Source organism: Sciurus carolinensis, chromosome 14 (assembly GCF_902686445.1).
Source record: "Sciurus carolinensis chromosome 14, mSciCar1.2, whole genome shotgun sequence".
Taxonomy (NCBI): domain Eukaryota; kingdom Metazoa; phylum Chordata; class Mammalia; order Rodentia; family Sciuridae; genus Sciurus; species Sciurus carolinensis.
This window is the reverse complement of record NC_062226.1, coordinates 706164-731317: the sequence shown is the minus strand read 5'-3', so window position 1 is coordinate 731317 and position 25154 is coordinate 706164. Positions and strand designations below refer to the sequence as shown.

General features: G+C 61.4%; 1 protein-coding gene across 8 annotated transcripts; it reads left to right on the top strand.

Annotated features, from left to right (window-relative positions):
* The first annotated feature begins 999 nt into the window (after positions 1 to 999).
* Positions 1000 to 25139, top strand: Grin1 (glutamate ionotropic receptor NMDA type subunit 1). 8 transcript variants are annotated; one of them, XM_047524536.1, is made up of 21 exons: positions 1000 to 1706; positions 4033 to 4167; positions 6944 to 7120; positions 9040 to 9102; positions 9891 to 9991; positions 14067 to 14188; positions 14254 to 14428; positions 15311 to 15455; positions 15553 to 15636; positions 17594 to 17735; positions 17818 to 17945; positions 18214 to 18378; positions 18452 to 18570; positions 18687 to 18799; positions 18870 to 19018; positions 19133 to 19290; positions 19464 to 19625; positions 19885 to 19994; positions 20096 to 20241; positions 21507 to 21617; positions 23871 to 25139. In XM_047524536.1, the coding sequence occupies exons 1-21, from the start codon at positions 1449 to 1451 to the stop codon at positions 23985 to 23987; spliced, it is 2880 nt and encodes a 959-aa protein (XP_047380492.1). In that variant the 5' UTR covers positions 1000 to 1448; the 3' UTR covers positions 23988 to 25139. The 8 variants fall into 8 exon arrangements, with proteins under 8 accessions (XP_047380492.1, XP_047380487.1, XP_047380491.1 ...); XM_047524531.1 differs by having other exon boundaries at positions 1301 to 1706; positions 24225 to 25139; XM_047524535.1 differs by lacking the exon at positions 9040 to 9102 and having other exon boundaries at positions 1301 to 1706; positions 24225 to 25139.
* The last annotated feature ends 15 nt before the right edge of the window (positions 25140 to 25154 follow it).

Genomic DNA, 25154 nt, shown 5'->3' with positions numbered 1-25154 from the left:
TTGGAGCTCACAGCAGGATGCATGCACACAGCCCGTAAGCAGCAGCGATGCCCCTGCAGAGGAGCCAAGAAAGGGAGCCTGCAAATGCCAGGGTCCCTGCCCCTCCTCTCCAGGGTGGTGATGGCAGAGGGAGCGGGGAGTAGGGAGTGTGACCTGATGGGGGATCTAGCTCACCTCACTGCACTGCTCAGACAGACTTAGATGTGGACACCACCCTGCTTTGTCCCCCTTGGGGGCTTTTGCAGTTGAATGTGCAGAATCCTTGGTTGCTATTGGAAACAGTGATGTCAACGGCAGGGGGCGGAGCTTCATCTGTCTTTTGCGTTTGGGAGGGGGAAGCACACTCCAGAGCTGGGAGGGGACAGGGAATTAGGATCACAAGGAACAGAGGGACAAGGGAGGCTCTGACAAGGAGCAGGAGGGAGGGAGTCCTGGGGACGCACTAAAGAGGGGCTGGAGATGATGTGGAGAAGAAGCTGAACCCAGCATGCTGTGCTGGAGCCCTGTAATGCATAGTCTTTTTTTATTAAATATTTTTTTAGTTGTCAATGGATCTTTTTATTTTATTTATTTATGTGTGGTGCTGAGGATGGAAGCCAGGGCCCCACACATAAGCCACAGTCTTACCTCAGTCCCAACGGCTCAGCTCGCTCTGGCCGTGGTCTCTTCATAGCTAGTGTGGATCCAGGCCCAAGACTCTCCTGGAAGGTCGGGTTGCACAGTGGGCAGCTACTGTCACCCCTTCTATTCTTATTCCTTTGGAGGGATTTCATGTCACGTGGTTAAGCCCCCACATCTTTGAGCCTTGGGTGGAGGGGCGCCCCAGCTCCCTGCCCAGAGGCATGTGCTTCCCCTGAGTCTCCCTCCTGTGAGAGTTAGGTCCTAAAATGTAACGGACTACGGGTGGAGACTCGTGCACGCGCGCGCACATGCCCGGTCATGCTCACGACACACAGGGCACAGGTGCACGACGTGACGCGGGCTCCTCCGACCTTCCAGCTCTGGCAGGCAGGCGGGCGACGGCACCGTTCGCTGTCCTCGGACCCCACACGCGCGCACACACGCGCGGACTCGGGCGCTCCCGGTTCACGCGCACCCGGCGCTCTCGCGAACGCAGGCGCACGCTCTGCGCGGGAGGCGCCCCCTTCGGCTCCGCGTCGGGAAGCGGGGGCGGCGGGAGGGGTAGGACGCGTTGGCCCCGCTCGCGGCTCCGCAGCTGCCGCAGTCGCCGCAGCCTCCGCAGCGTCGGGACCGGGTCTAGCCACCCTCGCCGCCCAGCCCTGCCCGCGCGCGGCGCTCAGCACCGTGGACAGCGCCCGCCGCACACGCGGACGCCGAGCCGGCCCTCGCGCACCCGGCGACCCCCGCCCGCGGGGCGCCCCGCGGGGCATGCACTTAGGGCGCCTTCCTCGCGCCGCCCAGGACCAGGCCCGCGGTGGCCGGAGCCCATGAGCACCATGCACCTGCTGACGCTCGCCCTGCTCTTCACCTGCTCCTTCGCCCGTGCCGCCTGCGACCCCAAGATCGTCAACATCGGCGCGGTGCTGAGCACGCGCAAGCATGAGCAGATGTTCCGCGAGGCCGTGAACCAGGCCAACAAGCGGCACGGCTCCTGGAAGATCCAGCTCAACGCCACCTCGGTCACCCACAAGCCCAATGCCATCCAGATGGCCCTGTCGGTGTGCGAGGACCTCATCTCCAGCCAGGTGCTTGCCGCCTCCCTCCTTCCCCGCTCCCCTGCCACCCTCCCACTGTCCGGCTTCTTTCCTTCCTTTCCTAACCCTTCGCTCCCCTTAAGAGAACACGGGCAAGCCCGAGAACACGGGCTCCTTCCCGGGAGGCTTGGTTTCACTGGGAACCCAACACCAGGGCTTGCTGGTTTTCTCGTCTTGGCCCCCAGACTGATCACCTGCCACCTTGGCAGGTCCTCAGAAGGTCTCTGGGGCTCCGTGTGCAGACATGTGGCCAATTTGGGGTGTTTTGTTCCATGGTGTCAGTGTGGGGCCAGGCATTCCAGAGTCAGGGCAAACGTGCAGGTTTCCAAGCAGGATGGGGCCATCTTTGTTTCTGATTCTTGATTCCTTTCCTTCCTCCCCTCCCGTTCCCCCTTCTGCAGGCCTGAGAGGGGAAGCATACCAGGTGTGGGAGCAGGGTGCTCTGTGGGGTTGGGAGTGGGGACTGCACACGTGAGAGGCACTGAACACGTCATGGGTGCTTTCAGCAGCGAGCACTGCGGGGGAGGTTGTGACTCCTGAGATTCTGTTGGAGCTGTCCGCCCCGGCAGTGCTGCCTGCAGAATTCCGATGAAGCCTGAGGACAACTGCAATGCAGCCCTTCCTGTGAGAGGCAGCACAGGCTGGGTCAAGTGCTGTTCACGTGCTCCCTGGCAGAAACACCAAACCCATGGACACACATGCTCACACACACACACACACATGAACACTACAGGAACACGCACTCATGCGCCTCGATGTTACACAATCAATCACACATGCCCACTCGCATACGTATGCACATCTGTGGACACACTGGCATTCCCAGGTGCACAAACATGTGCTCACATACATGTACCAAAGCAGATGCTTTGGGCACACAGTATGTCCATGTGTGCTCACATGTTGAGCATGAGGAATACATATCCTAGCACGTGCTCGTGGAGCCCTGCAGTCACACAAGCACATATGCACCTGTGCTCATGCAAACGACAATCCACAGCTCTTTGTGGGCACCCCTGGGTGTGGACTGGAGATGAAGACCCGGGGAGGAAGAATGTCTGAACAGCCCCATGCAGAGGCCATGCCAGAGTTTTTCTCAAAAATCCTTCCTTGAGGGACATGGTGGCATGCACCAGTTGTCCCAATGATGGGAGGCTGAGGCAAGAGGATTATAAATTCAAGGCCAGCCTCAGCAACTTAATGAGACATTACCTCAAAATAAGAAATAAAAGGGATGCGGGTGTAGCTTAGGGACAGGACACCTTCACCTCAAAAGTCAGCCCCCATGCCCTAGTGCAGGATGCCAAGGTCGGGACTGGTGCCTGTGACCAGTGGCTTCTCTCACGTGTTCTACCTGGGATCATGATATGGATGGGTGGAGTCAGGAATTCCGGGCAGGCGTCTGAGGGAATCCTGTCACTCACTCAGTGTCTTTCTGGGCATGGCCTGCTGAGCAGTCAGTGCCAGGAGACGCTGTCATTCACAGAGCACCCTTGGGACCAGTTACTGTTAGCACAGCAACCCCAGCCCAATCATGTGGGTTGGTGCCCGACACCCTGTCCCCATTCTCAGAAACTGGGGGACCTGAACCCAAGGTAGAGTTGAGGACAGACACAAGCCCTTCAGATGTGAAGTGACACGGAGCCCCAGCCTTCTTCTTCCCATCTGGGGAGGGGCTAAGGAGAGGGGAGCATCCACTCTAGGGAGCCACTGACCGTGGGCCTGCCCTCAGGGATGAGGTCAGCTTCAGTCAGGACCGGGCTTGTGTCATGCCATCCTGGGTTCAGCCCCAGGGGACACTAGCAACAGGGCCCACAGGACCCTGCCCAGTGGCAGCCCCTGGCTGAACTTCCTCACAGCTCCATACAAACCACAGGGTTAACTGTTTTGCTGGGCCCTGGGCTTTTCCCACTTCTGACCAGCGGGAGGCTCAGTGGCTGGTTGGGGTGTCCATGTCAGCATATTGCAGGACTAGCTATTCCCCCTGGCCACCCAGTGCATCCCCATGCTCAGGGCCAGGGCATGAGCAGACCCCAGGGAAACCATGAGGCCAAAGACCCTGGGGCCCTAGTCAGCCATGTTCGAGAAGTGAAGGGCCAGCTGAGCAGGGATCCATGGCTCCCTGCTTGTGTCCCTTCAGCCCCTAGAGTCTTGCTTGACCAGCCTCTATGGTAGGTTCTTGGTCAGAATGGTAAAGCCCCTTGGGCATCTGTGGCTATGTGCACATAAATAACACCACCTGGACCCTGGCTTGCCAGGCCCAGCCCCTGCTGCCCCTGTTCCCCCATGGAACTGACCCTCTTTCCTGTGTCCACAGGTCTATGCCATCCTAGTTAGCCACCCACCTACTCCCAATGACCACTTCACTCCCACGCCTGTCTCCTACACAGCCGGCTTCTACCGCATCCCCGTCTTGGGGCTGACCACCCGCATGTCCATCTACTCAGACAAGGTAAGCCCAGCTGGCTCTCTGGCCCCCATGTTCAGCCTTGCAGAGCCCAGGGTCAGAGGCTGCTGGCCCACAAGCAGTGGGCCAGGGCAGGGCAGGGTGCTCCGCTGCCCCGGAGGAGCCTCCAGGCAGCACACACACTCACACCTGGACCACGCACCACGAGTCATCCATGCCCTCAGAGGCCCCCCACGCCCTGTGGGTGTCTTGGTCCCCCAACATGTGCTCATACAGGCACACAGGTACCCATGCAATCTCACGCACAGGCAGATGGGATTCAGAGGCAAATGGTGGGAAGGAGAAGGCCAGTGGGCTGGAGAGACTTCCTGGGCGGGAGACTTTACAGGGAGCATTGGGAGAGCTGGAGGGTCTCCAGGAAGAAATGTACCTGGATGGAAGAGGGGTGCTCAGGAGGGCTGTAGTCACCAGCCTTGCCCACCACAGGGTGGGGGGGAAATGGTTTGGGGTGGACAGACCAGGTAGCTCATGGCAGGAGGCTCTGTGCCTACCTGGAGAGCCCTGAAGCCCACAGGCCAGGGTCAGGTCTCTGTCCAATTCTGGTGCAGCAGCAGGAAGGGCAGAGAGGACTTCCAGCCAGTTTTACAGGACACTGCAACCTAGAGGGGCACAGGGACTGATGAGGCATGCAGCCTTCAGTCTGCCAGGATTCTGGGAGGTCCTACCAGCTGGGAGGCAATCTGGCTCTGAGACACTAGATGAGGTCCACAGCCCACAGGCGCAGGGCCACCTGCAGGTACAACAGGGAAGCCACTTGTCAGGGGACATCCAGCTGGTGCTGGGCCGGGCTCTGTAGCTGGACTTCCAGGACTCCCTGTCCTCTCCAAATTCCTCCTACCCAGAGCCCACAGCTCCCAATCAAGCTGCCTTAAGGCAGAGAGCAGCCCAGGAATGTCTGAAAGGCCTGGGGTGGGTCTGCCCCCAGGAAGAATTCCACAGAGACCTGAGTCCCAGTCAGCACGCTGCTGCGGGTACCAAGCTTCCATTTCTCAGACCAGATGTATGAGGAGGAAGGAGGAATGCCAGGGAGTGGAGGAGCTGGGGTCCGGGGTCAGGAGGGTCCCCCAGTGCTGCCAGGGGGTGGAGGAGCTGGGGTCCGGGGTCAGGAGGTCCCCCAGTACTGCCAGGGGGTGGAGGAGCTGGGGTCCCGGGTCAGGAGGGTCCCCCAGTGCTGCCAGGGAGTGGAGGAGCTGGGGTCCCGGGTCAGGAGGGTCCCCCAGTGCTGCCAGGGAGTGGAGGAGCTGGGGTCCCGGGTCAGGAGGGTCCCCCAGTGCTGCCAGGGGGTGGAGGAGCTGGGGTCCGGGGTCAGGAGGGTCCCCCAGTGCTGCCAGGGGGTGGAGGAGCTGGGGTCCCGGGTCAGGAGGGTCCCCCAGTGCTGCCAGGGGGTGGAGGAGCTGGGGTCCGGGGTCAGGAGGTCCCTCAGTGCTGCCAGGGGGTGGAGGAGCTGGGGTCCCGGGTCAGGAGGGTCCCCCAGTGCTGCCAGGGGGTGGAGGAGCTGGGGTCCGGGGTCAGGAGGGTCCCCCAGTGCTGCCAGGGGGTGGAGGAGCTGGGGTCCCGGGTCAGCAGGGTCCCCCAGTGCTGCCAGGGGGTGGAGGAGCTGGGGTCCGGGGTCAGGAGGGTCCCCCAGTGCTGCCAGGGGGTGGAGGAGCTGGGGTCCCGGGTCAGGAGGGTCCCCCAGTGCTGCCAGGGGGTGGAGGAGCTGGGGTCCCCGGTCAGGAGGGTCCCCCAGTGCTGCCAGGGGGTGGAGGAGCTGGGTCCCGGGTCAGGAGGGTCCCCCAGTGCTGCCAGGGGGTGGAGGAGCTGGGGTCCGGGGTCAGGAGGGTCCCCCAGTGCTGCCAGGGGGTGGAGGAGCTGGGGTCCGGGGTCAGGAGGGTCCCCCAGTGCTGCCAGGGGGTGGAGGAGCTGGGGTCCGGGGTCAGGAGGTCCCCCAGTGCTGCCAGGGGGTGGAGGAGCTGGGGTCCCGGGTCAGGAGGGTCCCCCAGTGCTGCCAGGGAGTGGAGGAGCTGGGGTCCCGGGTCAGGAGGGTCCCCCAGTGCTGCCAGGGGGTGGAGGAGCTGGGGTCCGGGGTCAGGAGGTCCCTCAGTGCTGCCAGGGGGTGGAGGAGCTGGGGTCCCGGGTCAGGAGGGTCCCCCAGTGCTGCCAGGGGGTGGAGGAGCTGGGGTCCGGGGTCAGGAGGTCCCTCAGTGCTGCCAGGGGGTGGAGGAGCTGGGGTCCCGGGTCAGGAGGGTCCCCCAGTGCTGCCAGGGGGTGGAGGAGCTGGGGTCCGGGGTCAGGAGGGTCCCCCAGTGCTGCCAGGGGGTGGAGGAGCTGGGGTCCCGGGTCAGGAGGGTCCCCCAGTGCTGCCAGGGGGTGGAGGAGCTGGGGTCCGGGGTCAGGAGGGTCCCCCAGTGCTGGCAGGGGGTGGAGGAGCTGGGTCCCGGGTCAGGAGGGTCCCCCAGTGCTGCCAGGGGGTGGAGGAGCTGGGGTCCGGGGTCAGGAGGGTCCCCCAGTGCTGCCAGGGGGTGGAGGAGCTGGGGTCCGGGGTCAGGAGGGTCCCCCAGTGCTGCCAGGGGGTGGAGGAGCTGGGGTCCGGGGTCAGGAGGGTCCCCCAGTGCTGCCAGGGGGTGGAGGAGCTGGGGTCCCGGGTCAGGAGGGTTCCCCAGTGCTGCCAGGGGGTGGAGGAGCTGGCGCCGGGAGACAGGCAGGTGCACCCTGCCGCCCGGGGCAGGACACTGGCTGGGTCCTGGCTGAGATCGCCTCAGCGCCCCCTTTGCCACCACAGAGCATTCACCTGAGCTTCCTGCGGACCGTGCCGCCCTACTCGCACCAGTCGAGCGTGTGGTTCGAGATGATGCGCGTCTACAGCTGGAACCACATCATCCTGCTGGTCAGCGATGACCACGAGGGCCGGGCCGCGCAGAAGCGCCTCGAGACGCTGCTGGAGGAGCGCGAGTCCAAGGTGAGGCCCGGCCGCCGGCGGGGGCGCCTCGGAGCGCGCAGGAGCAGGCGGGCCGCGCCGTGTCTGTGGCTCGTTGTGAACACCTCTCTCTCCATCCTGCATGCTCAGCACCACCGCGTCTGGCGGCGCCCGCCCCGGCCTGTCCTCGGCTCATTTCACTTGCTTTTGCCATTAGTCGAAATCTCCTTCGTGTCAGTCCCTGCGGGGCGAGGGCCGGACCACCTGGAGCTCCGCAAACACCCTGCCCCGCCCCTCCGCCAGCCCGCAGGTTCCCTCGCCCCAGGCAAGTCAGCCAGCCTGCCCTCCCACCCATCCCAAGCCTCAACCGCCTCCCTAGGGCACCTCGCCAATGTGGTGGCCACACTGCCTGGCCCCTTCCCCAGAACCTGTCCCTTCTTGCTGGGATCCATTCCGTGTCCTTGCAGAGGCCTCCGGAAGCCTCCTCCCACCCGCTCACTGCTGCCCTCACCAAAGCCCCACCCACCAACACCTGCCGCGACCCTGGCCTGGGCACTGCTCACCAGGCTCACTTTCCTCCCCCACCCCCACCACAGGGCTGGGCTCTGCATGCGTGTGGGACCTATCAGATCCTGATCCCAGAACACACTGACACCCCAGGCCAGCACAGCCTTCCCTCCGTGAGACTGCCAGAAATCAGAGCCAGGATTTCTGGGGGTCCAAGGGACCCCCCACCCCTGCCTTGCCACGCCTGTGGCCAGCCTGAGGAGGACCTGGTCCTGGGTCACCTCCACCAAGTCCCACAGCCTGCGACTCCCTGGTCAGACAGGAGGGAGTATTCCCAGGCTGGGAGTCCCAGAGGCCAGACGGGATGGGGCATGTTCTGTGAAGTCAGAACTGGCTTCGCCACACTTAGTGCCAAGCCTGGGCCCTCCAAGACATCATAAGCCCCTAGAGGAAGTAGAGGGTATGGTGGGGGGAGCCAGAGGTAGAGCCAGAGGGCCCTGAGGTCCTGTCACAGGTGGCTGCTACGGCCGGGAGGGAGGGTTGGCTCCAGACGCAGAGGGTCCACCCTGCCCATAGGAACTTCCCCTCCTGGCATGCCCACCCAGGGCCACGTAGACTTCCACCATAGTCACACCGGTGTGCCCAGCTACCTGCCCTCATACTTGCAGGTACGCCACACTTCCCTGGAAAGATCGCAACTCCACCTGCCTCCACACCTCGTGCAGCCCAGCAAGGGCGCGCACACTTGGCCGCAAAGTGTATCCTCCACGTGTGCACTCTCCCTGGCACACACCAGCTCACTCACACACACACACACACACACGCACACACACACAGAGTCAGTCCTCCTGCCCTCCCCTCCCCCGTCCCCGTCAAGGCCTTCTGCAGACCAAAACTCCCATGTAGACGCCCATGGACACAGGTCGCCTCACAGAGACACAGGCACATACATCCTATCCTGCTCACTCCTGGATGCACACGTGGGCCGGCGGGCGTGGGCACGCCAGTTAGTGAAAAGAGAACACCTGGGCCTCCAGAGGGTAGAAGGGAGGACAGGGGTGGAGTGGGCGGGACATGGGGCACTGCCCCGGGGGCTGCTCTTCCCCACTCAGGGTGGGTACTGCTGGGGCCACACAGCAGGTGCATGGCAGGGCGGGGGTGGCAGGCGGGACCCAAGGGTGGATGCGGACAGGGCCTCCCGTCCTCCTGAGAGTCAACCCAGCTCCGTGGTAGGGAGCCTCTGTGGCAGGAGCCTCCGCGGCCCGGCCCTGCCCCAACCCCAGCGCCAGCCCGGCCCCAGCCCTGCCCCGGGCCTCGGTGTTTGCGAGCTCCAGGTACGTGCCCGTCTGCAGACGTGCCCAGGAGGTGGTGTGATTGCTTTAGCGCCGTCATTTTCAACCGTTTATAATCTTCTTCTGTGTCTGCATATTTTCTCTGTGCACATTATTCATCAGAGTAAAAAAAGGAACTATGAAAACCTCGACCAACTGTCCTATGACAACAAGCGCGGACCCAAGGTATATATGCATGGACGTGCACGCCACCCACCGACTAGCGAGCCCCGGCCTGCGGCACCTCGGCCACTAGGGCCACTGTCTGGCCCTCGCTGTGCCGAGCCGCAGGCCTGAGCAGTGAGGACAGCCAGGTTGTGAGGCAGCAGCAGGCAGGCAGGAGAGGGCAGGCGTGGGCGGCGTGGGTGCCCACGGCCCACTGCTGTGACCCTGACCTGCATCCTCAAGGCGACCCGGCCGCAGGAGGAGCTGCTCTCTGGGAAGTGCATGCGAATCTCCAGGACCCCCAGGGTTTCCTTGAGGAACCCTGGGAGGGAGCCCGCCCACCTGGCCCCTGCCTGGGTCCGGCTGCTCCTGCAGGGGCCTAAGGAATGAGGCCTGAGCTGAGAGGATCTCCCATGGTTTTGGAAAAGTCGGCCCCATATCCGTTCCCGGTTGCATTCCAAAACTCTATTCTATTTCCTGTCCGCTGCACGTCTCTTTCTGAATCTTGGTCCACTTCAGCTTGCATGCTCAGTGCAAAATGAGGACAAGAGCGAGGGAGAGAGAGCTAGAGAAAGCAGACAGAGAGCAGAGAGGAGCGCAGCACAGTGAGCAGGCTGAAGAACGGACAGGAGGAAAGGCCAGGCCAGGCCCGGATGAGGAAGGAAGGTGGACAGTGCAGTGCCAACGCAGGCCACGGCAGCCCTAGCTCAGCTGCCTTGGGGTTCCTAGTGGCTCCGGCCCCCCTCTCGCCACTGAGGCGCTGTGTCCCCTGCCCCGACCGCCTGCTAACACTCCTGCTCACACCGCAGGCTGAGAAGGTGCTGCAGTTCGACCCTGGGACCAAGAACGTGACGGCCCTGCTGATGGAGGCACGAGAGCTGGAGGCCCGGGTCATTATCCTCTCCGCCAGGTAAGGCTGGACTGTGCCCCCCCACACAGCACTCAGGGCTGTGCTGGACCAGGAACCCACCCTCGGCCAGGGCTGGGGCACCAATGGGCAGAGAGAGCTTGGGCTTCCAAAACGCCTTCACAGAGGAAACTGCACCTCCCCACCTGGCCAGCGGGCCAGTTCCACACTTCCATTGCCCATCCCTCCCTGGCCCTTTCCCCATCCATAGCCACATGCGGCTGTTGTCCCTGAAGTGAACTTTGGGTGAGGGATGGAGAAGACCCTGCCCTTAGGAATCCCCAAGACTCATGCAGGACACACATGCAGACACCTCGAGTGACATGCAGGCGGGCAGGTGAATCCAGGTGGCGAGGCCCACACAGCGAGAGGCCCAAACTGCCGACTAAAGGATCAGAGCAGCGTGGCAGGGACACCAGCTAGGGTCCTGTGAAGAACTGCTGCCCCAGACCAGCCTCCAGGACAGTCCTGCAGTGAAATTCTCCCTGTTTGCAAATGGCTGCGTCCCCCTGCAGAGGGAACGAACAGGAAAAGGAAGCCCTGCTGGAGACGGCAGGGGCCTGGTGCACACACTCCTCTGTCCACCCCAACCTGAGAGCTCCACTGGGAGTGGAGCAAAACAGCAGTCCCCAGGCCCAGAGGGACACACCCTGTCCCTGCTGTCCTAAAGGCAGGGAAGGCCAGCAGCAGGACAAGGGTCTGTCTGCACATGTGGTCAATAAATTCTCCGGCTCGATGCCAGCAGCACTCCACCCACTGTGGGCACACAGGGTGGGGCTGCTGGGTCTCCTCCGACCCTCAGGTAGGACTTTCCCCTACGCAGATGGCAGGCTTGGGGTCACTGCCCCACTCTGAGTGAGAGGCCAGATGCTGAGGCTAAGACGGCCTGAGGCCTCACCTGCCCTTCTGGCAGCCGGGGCAGGCAACGGTCACTCCCCACCACACTCCGCATTTTACAGTAGCAAACCCAGACCCTGGAGTCAAGGGTCACTTGCCTTTGCCTTGGATGCAACTGTGGGCACTTGTGGAGGGCAGTCCAGGGTTTCCTGAGAAAGGATTAAAGCTGTGTCCAGGCAAGGGGCAGGGCTGCAGAAACCCCTCTGAAGTCCCGCCCAGGGAAAGCCCCTTCCTGGCACAAGCCTCGCCCAACCCAGGGAAGCCCCACCCAGGAAAGCCCCTGCCAGACCCTTCTTTTTTTTTTCTGCCCCCAGTACTGGGGATTGAACCCAGGGGCACCACTGAGCTACATCTCCAGCCCTTCTAATTTTTTTTTTATTTATTTTGAGACAGGGTCTGGCTAGGTAGCCCAGGCTGTCTTGGCTTGTGATCCTCTTGTGAGTCTCCCCAGAACCTGGGATGACAAGCCTAAGCCACTATGTCCTGCTCAGACCCTCCTATTTTCTGATCCATTTACACTTTCTTCACTCATCCTACAACTTGAGGGAGATTTGGTGGATGGGACGGAACAAAAGAATGGGTGGGTACATCTGTAATCCCAGGACTTGAGAGGCTAAGGCAGGAGGTCAGCAAGCTCCAGGCCAGCCTAAGCTACTTAGCACTAACCTGTCTCAAAATAAAAAGGACTGAAATGAAGCTCAAGGAAGTCCTGAGTTCAATCCCCAGTTCTACTCTTGGGCACTTTTGCAGTGAACGAAATTACAGCAAGCCAACTACCTGACCCATACATTATAACTAGGGTGACCTACAGGACCCAGGCCAGAGAACCACCTGTAAAACAGATCCACAGAACCTCTACATCCAGGTCCCAGCAGAGGGGTGGACACTTTGTATTTTCCCTATGGCAAATACCATTTGTCATATGTCCCTGTCTTCGGACACAGGTTGGCAGGGGCCTACCCTGTGTTGAAAAACCCCAAGGCATGTTTTTTGCTAAGAGAAAGGCCAGTCCAGGGAAGGGGACATGTCATGATAGACACACACATATATATGCACATGAACCTTGTGCACACTATGCACTCATGCACAAACAATATACCTCACACACATGCATGTCACACACAAGTGCCCCCCATACACCATGTACATGTGTATGGCATTCATGCACGTGTGTGCATGTACATGCTACGTACATACCCCATACATTACACACAAGTAGGCATGATAACACACAAATACAGGCATGAGTACCACTCTATATAACACGTACCACACATACATGTACTCAGGCATGTGTGTGCACACCATACTCTACACATGTGCACACACAGCATACCCATCAGCTCACACCCACCTACAGCCCTTTTTTGCGGTGCTGGGGGTCAAACCCAGGGTCTTGTACTTGCAAGGCAAGCACTCTACCAACTGAGCTACATCCCCAGCCCCATCCTATAGCCTTCTTAATGAACCCATCCATGGCCTGTCAGGACTGGCAAGGACCCCTCCCCTCACACTCTGGGCTCCTTGGAGCAGAAGGGTCAAAGTCCCATAGCAGAGGATGGATCAACTGAGCCACCCAGCAGCACCAAGCTCAGGAGCACAGGAAGGCAGGACCCAGGCAGCAGCAAGCACGGGTCTTCTCACCATTGTTGAGTTTTTTGGTGGTGCTGAGGAGCTGAGGATGGGACCCAGGCCCGTGGGCATGCTAGGAAAGCGCTCTGCCACCGAGTTACACCCTGTGCACCTGTCACACTTGGGTTCCTCCTTTGTGACGGTTGTTGAGAGCAGCATCGTACCGAGACCCCATTGTGCCATTCTTAAAGTTTGGTCAATTTTCTATAGAAGGCAGAGAAATCACTTTCCAAACTTTTCACTCTTACCAGCGTTTTCCTGAAATTCTCCTTATTAGCGTCACCTATTTCCATAACATAATCTGACAAGGTTTGATAGATTGATCAGGTTTATCATTCCACCAAGTGACATGTCACAGGTCTGAATCACCAACAGAGGACAGGCTTCACTGGCAGGTGCCAGTGTGCGCAGCTGCCTGGTGTTGGCTCCTTTGATCTGCATGCTGGCTGCACCACATCCCGGCCAGATGCTCTTGCCTGGATCACTGGGAGGCGCTGCCATTTAGAGCGAATACTGAGGGCCCGCGTTTCTTTGTTAGCTAATCCTTGAGAAAATTGGGTCAGGCCTTAGAGAGCTGAAGACCACCCTGGCTGAGAGTCAGCCATTGTGAAACCTGCCTAACATTCAGGCAATCCACCCAAACTTGCTACACCTGCACCAGGCACTGTCCCTTGAAGTCTAGGCCCAACTGGGATTGGCTCAAACCCTGCAGGGAAGGGTCTGACAAGAGGAAGATGCAGGAGGACCCCTAGTGGGTCGCAGAGTCCTTGTCATGTCCAGGGAGACCCAGCCCCAGGGGACCAGGTCTTCTCCTTCACTGTGCACAGGAATCACCTCTGAGGATACCCCAAGAGCTCAAGACCACATGTCCCTGCAAGGTGGGACTTGCCTGGCCGCCCTGGCCTGGGGGGAAGGAGAACACAGCTGCTATGCAGACACCAGAAATGAGAGCCGGCCCTCCTCTGCCTGGAAGCCTCTGCCGGATGCTTAGGGCAGCTTCCCCTGGGGGCAGTTCCACCAGCATCTCATCCATGCAGGGAACCCCAACCCTCTCACTTGCACGATTGAACAGGAAGGATCCGAGGAGGGCTGTGACTGGTCCATGAGGGCTCAAGGTCATGGGCTCTTGGGTGGACAGTCCAGGCATAGACCGTCCTCTGCCATTCACTGCCACTGTACACCTCAGTATCCTAGCAGAGGGATGGTGTGACTGCCTGCCCAGTAGAGATGATGGGGGAAGTGGGCACGAGAAGGCCTTAGAACTGCCTGGTGAGCGGGCATGCACAGTGATCCCTCACTGCCCTGGGTCACCCAGCCCAGGGCCAGCCCCTGTCCAGTCCTGTAAGCAGGTGTCCAACCCCATCCCTGCCCCAAAGGCAGGTTGCCAGTGACGGCCAGGGAGGCTCCCGGGGTCAGGGCGTCCTCCTGCGCAGGGGTCTCCTGTCTGGCTCCGGTTGGGGCGCCCAGGCTCTGAGATGGAGAACCCAAGCACTAGAGGCTCGGGTGGAAGGGCCAGGGTCCTGGCGCGTCAGCCCCGTCTGCCCCACAGCGAGGACGACGCCGCCACCGTGTACCGCGCGGCCGCCATGCTGAATATGACCGGCTCGGGGTACGTGTGGCTGGTGGGGGAGCGCGAGATCTCGGGGAACGCCCTGCGCTACGCGCCCGACGGTGAGTGCGGGGGCCCCCGGGGCGGGGCGGGGAGCCCCGCGGGCTCTGAGCCGCACCTCCTGCAGGCATCATCGGGCTGCAGCTCATCAACGGCAAGAACGAGTCCGCCCACATCAGCGACGCGGTGGGCGTGGTGGCCCAGGCCGTGCACGAGCTGCTGGAGAAGGAGAACATCACCGACCCGCCCCGCGGCTGCGTGGGCAACACCAACATCTGGAAGACCGGGCCGCTCTTCAAGAGGTGGGGCGGCCACGCATCCCCGCCTTCCCACAACACCCCCTCACTGCGGTGGCCATGGCCCTCTTGCCCACACTGACACCAGCACCTGGGCTGTCACTGGAGCCGTGACTGCCTCCAGGCTCCACCCCTCCTGTCCACAGGACAGCCCACCCGGAGGCGGGGGGCTTCCCTCAGTGGTTGGCAGCCCTTGGGAAGCGCTCTTGCTGCAGGTGGGGACGGGAAGCTTCTAGGGACCCAGGAGGTCAGACAAGAAACCCAAGGCTGTAGAGAGCCAGAGACCCAGGGAATGACTGCAGCGGGGCAGAAGCTAAATCACAGCACCTCTGTACCCAGGCCAGGGTCCACAGTACCCACAACAGAAGCATACCCACAGCGCACGCACATGCACACACATACACACACCCACGTGTGCACAGACTCAGCACATGACACGTGTCACGAGTACGGGCATGGATGTGCACCCCGCATGGGGGTCACACGTGCAGATTTGTCCATTCCCTGGTAGGTTCCAATGAGTACAACACACGTGCACACACAGAGATACGGACTGCCTGGTGGGCAGAGCTGACGCCAGGCTCGGCCTGCCTCCCCACCTGGCTGCTTCTGCCTCCTCTGTAAAACCAGGATGGCTGCTATGGGGGCCAAACGTCCTAACCCACAGGAAGCCCACAAAGGGTCTGGCACCTAGGATCCACTCAGCTGTCACTAGCAGTGCCGTCCATCTGGTGTGGGCAGACACACATGATACCTATCGTTCAGAGTGAGGTCTGCTGTATGCTGATCTTCCCTCTGATGGGACGGGGGCAGAAGGAGTGGCTTGGGCAGCTTAGGAGGCTGGGGAGAAGGTGCTGCTGATAGGTCTGAACCATGCTGCCCTCCCAGGGTACTGATGTCCTCCAAGTACGCAGACGGAGTGACTGGCCGTGTGGAGTTCAACGAGGACGGGGACCGGAAGTTTGCCAACTACAGCATCATGAACCTGCAGAACCGCAAGCTGGTGCAAGTGGGCATCTACAATGGCACCCATGTAGGTGGGGGTCATGAGGGGGTGGGGGCTGGGGCCTTAGGGTCCTGGGGCCAAGACCCCTGCGTGGCCACCCTCCATCTCATACTCCCACCCCCAGGTCATCCCTAACGACAGGAAGATCATCTGGCCAGGTGGAGAGACTGAGAAACCTCGAGGGTACCAGATGTCTACCAGACTAAAGGTGGGGTCCTGCCAACCTGCCCCAGCACCCCACCCTGGATACCCCACCAACCCCTCAGGCCTGGAAGAAGGGGCAGTAAGGTCAGCTAAAGGAAGTGGAGATGGGGCCCATCCACACCTGGCTGCCCTCCACATGCCTGGCACAAAAGGAAGCAAGAGAAAAGGAAAGGGAGGAGATGAAGCAGCTGGCCCCATCCAATGGGCTCTCTCCTGACCCATCCTGACCCAGTGCCAGTTAAGCCTGGGGAACAACTGATGGGGACAGAGGGACAGCTGGGTGGCCACTCTGTGCTCAGTGCAGACCTTGGTTCCAGTGTTTGCTGACCTGAGTCCTGGCCCTTCACATGTCTTCTCTTTGATCCAGCTGGCTTAGGTCTCCCTGGGCTTTTGGAAGCCCCCTCCTCCGGTTGACATCCTCCCTCATAGCATCTTTTCCTTGGCCTGTCTGCTCGCCCCTTTGGGCTCACCCACGGCTCCTCTCTCCTCCCAGGTGCTGTTCTGTCCCCATGCTGAGCCACACCAGCTCCACTGGTGCCATAGGCCACAAAACAGGACCTGGAGTGCAATATGCCTTACTACCCTTCTCCTAGTGTCCCAGGTTGTCAGCTGTCCCTCAGTACTGTCCTCTCACTGAGCTCGCCCCCACCGCCTGGAGACAGCCCTGACCTCACTCTGGACCCTTTACTATGACGAGTGGGCTTTTGAAGCACCATGTGGCATCTCCCTGGAGCTCAGGCACTCTGCCTTTCGAAGTCTAAGTAGCAGTCAAAACACTGAAAGTAGCAGCTGCAGGTACTAGGGAGGCTAAGGCAGGAGGATCACAAGTTTGAGGCCAGCCTGGACAACTTAGCAGAACCCTGTCTCAAAATGAAAAATAAAAAGGGACTGGGGATGTAGTTCAGCAGTAAAGCACCCCTGAATTTAATCCCCAGTTCAGTCAAACAAAACAAAAACGTGTCAGTGACCAGAAGGCCTCATGTAGGCTATGAGGTGCAGATGGGTATTCACAACTTTGCTTCTGACCTCACTAACTTAAAAGTATCAACATTTATTACTTGTATAACAAAAAAAGAAAAAATTTAAAAGTAAATAAGCTTCAAGAGCTTACAATTCCCCCCTCCAGGGGATAAAAGCTAACCATGCTACTATGGAGGTGAGGCTGGGCCCTGACCACCTTTCCCAGCTTCCACTCACCAAGACCTTCAGCTGAGGGCCTCCCTCCCACCCAGCATCATGTGTCCCACCCTTGCCATCCAGTTCCGCCTAGACCACCTGTCCCTCTGCCCACTTTGCAGGCTCAACTCCAACAGCACCTTCCCCAGAATGCCTGGTCAGTATGCTGAGCTACACTTCAGTCAACCCTCCACCTGTATCTGTTCCCCCACACCCAGAGTGAGGGCCCTGAAGGACAGGGAGGAGAGAACAAGCTGAAACCTGGGTTCACAAGGCACATGGCAGAACACAGGAGCATCAGAGGGGCAGGGACGAAGATGAGGGTCAGACTGAGGGCAGGCGGAGGCCAGGAGAGGCAGGGGACAGCTTAAGGAGAGACAGACAGGCCCTGTGGGCGTCTCCACTGACTGTGTGGCACCGTGAGGGGTGTGGGGACCCTGGATGGAATGGGGAGTTGCTTCTCTCCTGAGAGGCTAGAGAAGGTGCCAGTATACACTGGAGGTCCCCACAGTCTGCTTTGGTGCAGGGAGTGATGTAAAGACAACCTAAAGAAAAGGAGAAGGTGTTTCAGGAGATGCTCACAAGGTCCCGCGGGGGGCCCAGGGCGGCCCAGTAAGGCATGGCCAGGAGGAGGCCCACTGATCCGGAAGCCACGGGAAGGCTCCAGGCAGGGCCCGCTGCGGTGGGGATGGCAGGTGGGGCTGGAGTGCCTGGGGCTGTGGGCCCAGCAGGCAATGCCAGGTGGCAGCGGGTCCGATGGTCCAGGCTGGCTCTCCCCCCCCCAGATTGTGACCATCCACCAGGAGCCCTTCGTCTACGTCAAGCCCACGCTGGGCGACGGCACGTGCAAGGAGGAGTTCACCGTCAACGGAGACCCCGTCAAGAAGGTGATCTGCACCGGGCCCAACGACACATCTCCGGGCAGCCGTGAGTGCTGGGCTAGCTGGGGGAGGGGGACGCAGGACAGCGCAACCCAGAGCCTGGGATGACCACGCCTCAAACCCCCTAGCACGCCACACAGTGCCTCAGTGCTGCTACGGCTTCTGCATTGACCTGCTCATCAAACTGGCACGGACCATGAACTTCACCTATGAGGTGCACCTGGTGGCCGATGGCAAGTTCGGCACACAGGAACGGGTATGGCATGGGCTGTCCGGCAGAGCCTGGAGCATGGGGGATCGTGATTGGGAGGAGCCTTAGTTAGCAGGCCTCAGGGGTGGGGCCTGGGGTGGGGCCTGGGGTGGGACTTGGGGTGGGAGGGGCCCTCAGGCTGGAGCTGGGTCTAGAGCAGAAGTTACCCACCCCCACCCCCTGTGATGTGCCAGGGCTGATCCGGGGTTGGGGGACCTGGCGCAGAAGCCGTTCAGATCCATTCTGCAACCACACCAGCTCCATCGCCCTGCAGGTAAACAACAGCAACAAAAAGGAGTGGAACGGGATGATGGGCGAGCTGCTTAGCGGGCAGGCGGACATGATCGTGGCGCCGCTGACCATCAACAATGAGCGTGCACAGTACATTGAGTTTTCTAAGCCCTTCAAGTACCAGGGCCTGACCATTCTGGTCAAGAAGGTGAGCAGGGGCTGAGGGGTGGTGATAGGGTACTGGAAAGTAGAGGTAGCACTGACCAGCTGTCTACCTGCAGGAGATTCCCCGGAGCACACTGGACTCGTTCATGCAGCCCTTCCAGAGCACACTGTGGCTGCTGGTGGGGTTGTCGGTGCACGTAGTGGCTGTGATGCTCTACCTGCTGGACCGCTTCAGGTGAGCGCAGCAAGGTGGGCCTGGACGTCCCCACCTTCAGGGCAGACTGAACTCGACAGGGGAGGGACAGGGCTGCCTCTCCGCCCTCTCTCCCACCTGCCCTTTACACCCTGCAGCCCCTTTGGCCGGTTCAAGGTGAACAGCGAGGAGGAGGAGGAGGATGCTCTGACCCTGTCCTCTGCCATGTGGTTCTCCTGGGGCGTCCTGCTCAACTCTGGCATTGGGGAAGGTGAGGTTGTGCATAGTCCCTGTCTGCTCCATCCCTGCCTCCGGGAGCTGACCTAAACCTCTATCCTCAGGTGCCCCCAGAAGTTTCTCTGCTCGAATCCTGGGCATGGTGTGGGCCGGCTTTGCCATGATCATCGTGGCCTCTTACACCGCCAACCTGGCGGCTTTCCTGGTGCTGGACCGGCCTGAGGAGCGCATCACAGGCATCAACGACCCTCGGGTGAGGCCCAGTCAGGCTGGGGGAGGACATTGGCTGAGGGCAGGCTGAAGGGGAGGGATTCTGCCTCCCGTGGGATCTGGGCAGCAGCCGGAGCCCACCCCTCTGCCCATGCAGCTCAGGAACCCCTCAGACAAGTTCATCTACGCAACTGTGAAGCAGAGCTCTGTGGACATCTACTTCCGACGGCAGGTGGAGCTGAGCACCATGTACCGACACATGGAGAAACACAATTACGAGAGTGCAGCCGAGGCCATCCAGGCCGTGCGGGACAAGTGAGTGGCGGGGAGGCCACCCTGGCTGGACAGGGCAGTGAGGGGATAGGCAAAGGGGGCCGTCCACCCTCACAGTTAAAATGACCCAGGAGAAGTCGGGTTGGCAAGAGGGCGAGCGAGCGGGCAGGGGGAGCACGCACGTGGGGGCTGTGGTGACCCTGCTCTGCTCACAGCAAGCTCCATGCCTTCATCTGGGACTCGGCGGTGCTGGAGTTCGAAGCTTCTCAGAAGTGTGACCTGGTGACCACCGGCGAGCTGTTCTTCCGCTCCGGCTTCGGCATCGGCATGCGCAAGGACAGCCCCTGGAAACAGAATGTCTCCCTGTCCATTCTCAAGTGAGTTTGCCCATGCGCCTGCAGCTTATCTCCCTTCTCCTTCACGAGCTTCCCCACAGCAGTTGGACCCCCTCCCCAAGTGCCCAGTCTCAGGGAGGCGGCGCACTGACCCCGCCCCGCCCAGGGCGGGGACTGCCTACACCACGCCCCACCCACGCAGTCCTGGCCCAATCCGGACGCCCCGCGGCTGGGCTCCCAGGACCCATTCCCTGGCCGCCACCGCAGGCCCTCCCGGGCTCACAGCTTGCCGGTGTCCCAGGTCCCATGAGAATGGCTTCATGGAAGACCTGGACAAGACGTGGGTTCGGTACCAGGAATGCGACTCCCGCAGCAACGCCCCTGCGACCCTCACTTTCGAGAACATGGCAGGTGGGCACTACATTCCCCGCCAGGCTGTGCCGAGGCTGGAGAGGGTTCTGTGTGGGACGGGGCCTCCCCGCCACAACTGAGGCTCGGATTCCTACCCCCAGGGGTCTTCATGCTGGTGGCTGGGGGCATCGTGGCTGGGATCTTCCTGATTTTCATTGAGATCGCCTACAAACGGCACAAGGATGCCCGAAGGAAGCAGATGCAGTTGGCCTTCGCCGCAGTGAACGTGTGGAGGAAGAACCTGCAGGTAGGGCAGGCCACCCTCCGAGGCCTGGCGCCCAGGGCTCGGCCTGGCCATGGCCCTCCTCCATCCCTGCAGACCGTGGCACTGGCTCTGGCTCCAATGGGCAGGACTGGAGCTAGGAGCCATGGCCAGGGGCAGTGGTGAGTGCTCCCAGGGCACAGGGACAGCACTGGCAGGGGACTGCCTGCAGGTGGCCACATACTGCCAAGCCGGCGGAGGGAGGCCATGCACCCTGCTCCAAGCCTCTGCCTGACCCCTCTTCTCCAGTTGCCTGCCTGCACCCATTCCATAGGAAGGCAAGCAGGCGGGATAAGACAGGGGCCAACTGTGTTAGCACGTGAGTTCCAGATGGCCTTCGCCGCCCAGGCCCCCTCGACACACTTGAGGGACCCCCTTTCCTGCTGTGTCCTTCTGCTCCGTGTCTGCAATCCGAATGGGGCTGGCCCACTCCTGCCTGGTGTCCCAGGCTGAATTCAAGGGGACTTGCTGCCAAGGCTGCATGTGGGATGGACCGCCATGGCCCACCAGGGATGGGGATTGGGTGGGCAGAGGGTCCTGTGCAGGTCTGAGCGCTGGTGGCCCATGCCAAGTGACGGTTCCCTCATCCTTCTCTTTCTCTGGGTGCCTTCCTGGAGCTGTCCTGGGATGAAGCTGGCACTGAGGGCTGTGGGGTGGGGCTGCTGGAGCCCCCGCACCTCTCATCTATCCCACTCTTGCTCTTGGCCCCGTCCCCTGGGGACCTAGCCACTGCTCTTGCTGGCAGGAACAGGGCCATGCTGGCCATCAGACACAGGCCAGCGTCCTGGGAGCTGCCTCTGTCTGTCACTCCATCTCAACACCTGCCTTCGGCACTTGGCCTCTTCCTCAGTCTTGATGTGTGCCCCTTGGGGTCTGCAGCTTCCGCACAGAAGGGCTGGTGTGGCCTGAGGAGCAGTTCCTCTAGTCCTTGGGGGGCTCCTCCTCCCCAGGATGCCCGTAAGCCAGGGCCACCTAGGATCCAGGGAGCCAGGTGGAACTCCCAGGAAGAAAGCCAACTGGGACCCTCAAGCCCAGCCCCAGCACAAGCAAATTCAGGCCTGAGACCTCGGGCAAGAGAAGAGGCCACCCTCGCAAGTCCAGCTATTGTTCTGTATGTCCAGCACAGGGAGGCAGGCAGGAGTGAGGGCCCAAGTGGCCGGCCAGGCCGGGCAACGGCCCCCAAGGAGCAGGCGAGGGCAGGTGTGGCCGCCACCCTTAGCCATCTAATCACTTATACATATTCATTTTAGGATAGAAAGAGTGGTAGAGCAGAGCCTGACCCTAAAAAGAAAGCCACATTTAGGGCTATCACCTCCACCCTGGCATCCAGCTTCAAGAGACGTAGGTCCTCCAAAGACACGGTAAGGGGGAGAGCACCCCAGTCCCACGTCTCCGACTCCTCCCTCGCCCCATGTCTGTCTCCCTCTCCTCTACCATCCCACCCTTGCTCCCCCGCCAACCCGGCCATCTGTGCCTCTGCCCCCAGTTGGCCCCTCACCCCAGGTCAGCCCTCTGCCCACACCTGGGCACTGTCCTCCGGGACTCCTCAGGCCTCTCCCAGCCCTCACTGGTCCTCAGCTTTCCCCATGTGTCTCCACGTATCTGCCCGCCCCGCTCCGCCCGTGCCATGACCCACACACCATCTTGAAGCCGTCTCATGTTGTTGGTCAGTCAGTCAGCTTCACCACCTCTCCGGGCTGCGCCCAGCCCGAGAGCCAGAGCGTCATGTTCCAGGTTTCCCTGCCAGGAGGCCACACCACTTCTTTGTGACATCCCTGTTTCTATCGCCTCCCTCGAGGGGCCTGCGGCCCTCACTGCTGCCCTGCAGGGCCCTGGCGGGGGTGGCTGTGATGTCCCCAGACACCTGTCTCACCTGTCTCACCAGAGCCATGCCTGTCGCACCCTCCATGTGGTCTCTGTGTGGGCCGGGGCTGGGGGCCGGGCCTGGGCCAAGCTGGGTGGACGGCTGGGGCCTCGTGTTGGAACTGGCTCCAGCCCAGGGGACCATCAGGTGGGGAATGGGGTGGGACCAGAGGGGTGGCTCCTCCCAGGGCTGAGCAGGACACTGCTGGTGAGGTGGCAGCCCCCAGAGGGTCTGCAAGCAGGTAGGGTAGCCCATAGCCCTAACCTGCAGAGCCCTGGGTGACACTGTTTCCCAGGGGGAGGCTGTGGAGCAGGAGGCTGACAGGTATCTCTGCTCCGACCCCCAGGGTCCCCCCAGGGCCACTGTAAGAACCAGCCCTCTGCCTTTTGAGCCCAAACTCCTGTATCCTGCCTTGGGCAGCTTGTCACTGCACTGGAAATGGACTCAGAAAAAAAAAGTCCCACAGCCAGGGGTGGTGGTGCACACCTGTAACCCTAGTGACTTGGGAGGCTGAAGCAGGAGAATCGCAAGTTTGAGGCCAACCTTAGCAACTTAGGGAGGCCCTAGGCAACTTAGCTTAATAAAAAATAAAAATAAAAAAGTACGAGGACTGGGGATATAGCTCAGTGGTAAAGCACCTCTGGGTTCCATTACACACACACACACACACACACACACACACACAAGAAAAAAAAAAAAGAAAAGAAAGAAAAAAGAAAAATGGTCCCCAAAGGGACTCTGCCTTACTACAGTCGCCCTGTCCCAGGGAGCACAGCCAGCAGAGACCTCAGCCCAGCAGCCACCCTGCAATCCAGGGGTCAATTTCATCTCCAGCTCATAGGAAGCCCCTCTTACCCATGGGCAGCATCACCCAAAGGGGTCATGCCCCAGGAAGGAACTGGGGTTTTCAGCCCCTACCCCTTACACAGGAAGCGGGGCAGACCTCCAAGGTACAGATAGGACTTGGTTCCAGGGCAAAGTCACCAGGACTCAGTTCCCTGAGGCAGGGGCTGAGCACAGGGAGGATGAATGCACAGTGAGGGTCCAAGGGCTGTGAGCAACTAGAGGCTTCAGTAACTGGTGGAAGCACCACCCTCAGGGCTGCCCAGCCCAGGGGAAGTGGACAGGACCTATGCTTAAGGTCTGAGCCAGGGGTCCCACTAGGGGGCGCTGGGAAGTGGGAGGGAGAGGACTGTGGGTTGGGGTAGTCAGGGGAATGGGATGCCTCCTTGCAGACAGGAGAAACAGCTCTTCTTGGGCAAGGTGGCCAAAGGGGAGACACAGAAGTCATGCAGGTGATGGGCCACATTCAGGTGGTGGCACCGAGTCCCAGCGCCAACGTCTGGTGCTGGCCCAAGTGCAGCTCAGAACCCTGCATGGTGCCCTTCTGGGGACATACTCCCAGTGGAATCCTTGCCTGATCTGGGCACTAGGGACCGCCCTCTGGGACCAGCCCTGGCGCCAGGTGGCATCTGGGGCTGGCCTCCTCCTGCAGTGTTGACTATGGGGCACTGCCACTGGGATATGGGCGGGTTGGGCAGCCCAGCTCCCACCCTGTCTCTGGGGCTGGGCGCCTATTCAGAGGGAGGCCTGGGTGGGGGCTCTTGTGGGTGGGTGGGGTCGGTCCAGCTGCTGAGATCCTCTGCCCCTGTCCTGTGGCCGTCCGGGCCAGAGTGGCACTGGGCGCTCAGGGCTGGGATCCCTGGCGGCCAGGGGCCGGCGGGTATTGATTGTTGGTTCTTATTTATAGAGCACCGGGGGTGGACGCGGCGCTTTGCAAAACCAAAAAGACACAGTGCTGCCGCGACGCGCTATTGAGAGGGAGGAGGGCCAGCTGCAGCTGTGTTCCCGTCATAGGGAGAGCTGAGACGCCCCGCCCGCCCTCCTCTGCCCCTCCCCCGCAGACAGACAGACGCGGGACAGCGGCCGGCCACGCAGAGCCCCGGAACACGACGGGGTCGGGGGAGGAGCACCCCCAGCCTCCCCCAGGCCGCGCCTGCCCGCCCGCCGGTCGGCCGGCTGGCCGGTCTACCCTGTCCCGGCCCGCGCGTGTCCCCGGCACCAGGGCTAACGGCCGCCTTGTCTGTGTATTTCTATTTTGCAGCAGTACCATCCCACTGATATCACGGGCCCGCTCAACCTCTCAGATCCCTCGGTCAGCACCGTGGTGTGAGGCCCCCGGAGGCGCCCACCTGCCCAGTTAGCCCGGCCAAGGACACTGATGAGTCCTGCTGCTCGGGAAGGCCTGAGGGAAGCCCACCCGCCCCAGAGACTGCCCACCCTGGGCCTCCCGTCAGTCCGCTCGCCCTGCTGCCGGGCAGCCCCTGCTGGACCAAGGTGCGGACCGGAGCGGCTGAGGACAGGCCGAGCTGAGCCGGCTGGGCAGGGCCACAGGGCGCTCCGGCAGAGGCAGGGATCTGCCCTGGGGGCTCTGAGCATTGGGGCGAGGGGCCTAAGCGGCCCCAGGCAGAGGGGCTTGGGGCAGAGATGGCAGCCCCATCCTTACCCCCAGTCACCACCCTGAGCCACAGGGGGGCCCATGGCCCCAGCTGGCTGGGTCTCCCCTCCTCCAGCTTCTGCTCTCTGCAGCCTAACTCCACCCTTCTCCTTTTTGCTGCCCCTCCCCCACGCCCCTCCCCCACCCCCCCATTCACCGGGCTGGCCCTGCCTTCCCCACAGTTATGCCGACTCCCCTGCTGGCAGCCTCACAGGGGCCTTCTTTGGGGCACCCCGCTGCCTCGGGCTTCCTTCAGACTCAGGGCTGAGCCTTCTGTTGACCCGCAGCCCACGGTGGGCCCCAGATGCTGGCTCGTACTGTCTTCAACCCTGCCCCGCACCTGGGGCATGGGGGAGTGCCACCCGCCTGCCCTCCCCTTCAGGTGTGTCACGCGCCTGCCACCTTGTAAAGACCGGCCTTCCCCGTGTGGCCCGTGCGCAGTCGCGCGCTGCCCCTTGCCCCAGGGGCCCCGGTGTGCACTGCCGCCCCCCCGCCGTGTGCAGTGGTGATGCCTAAAGGAATGTCACGAAATTTTCG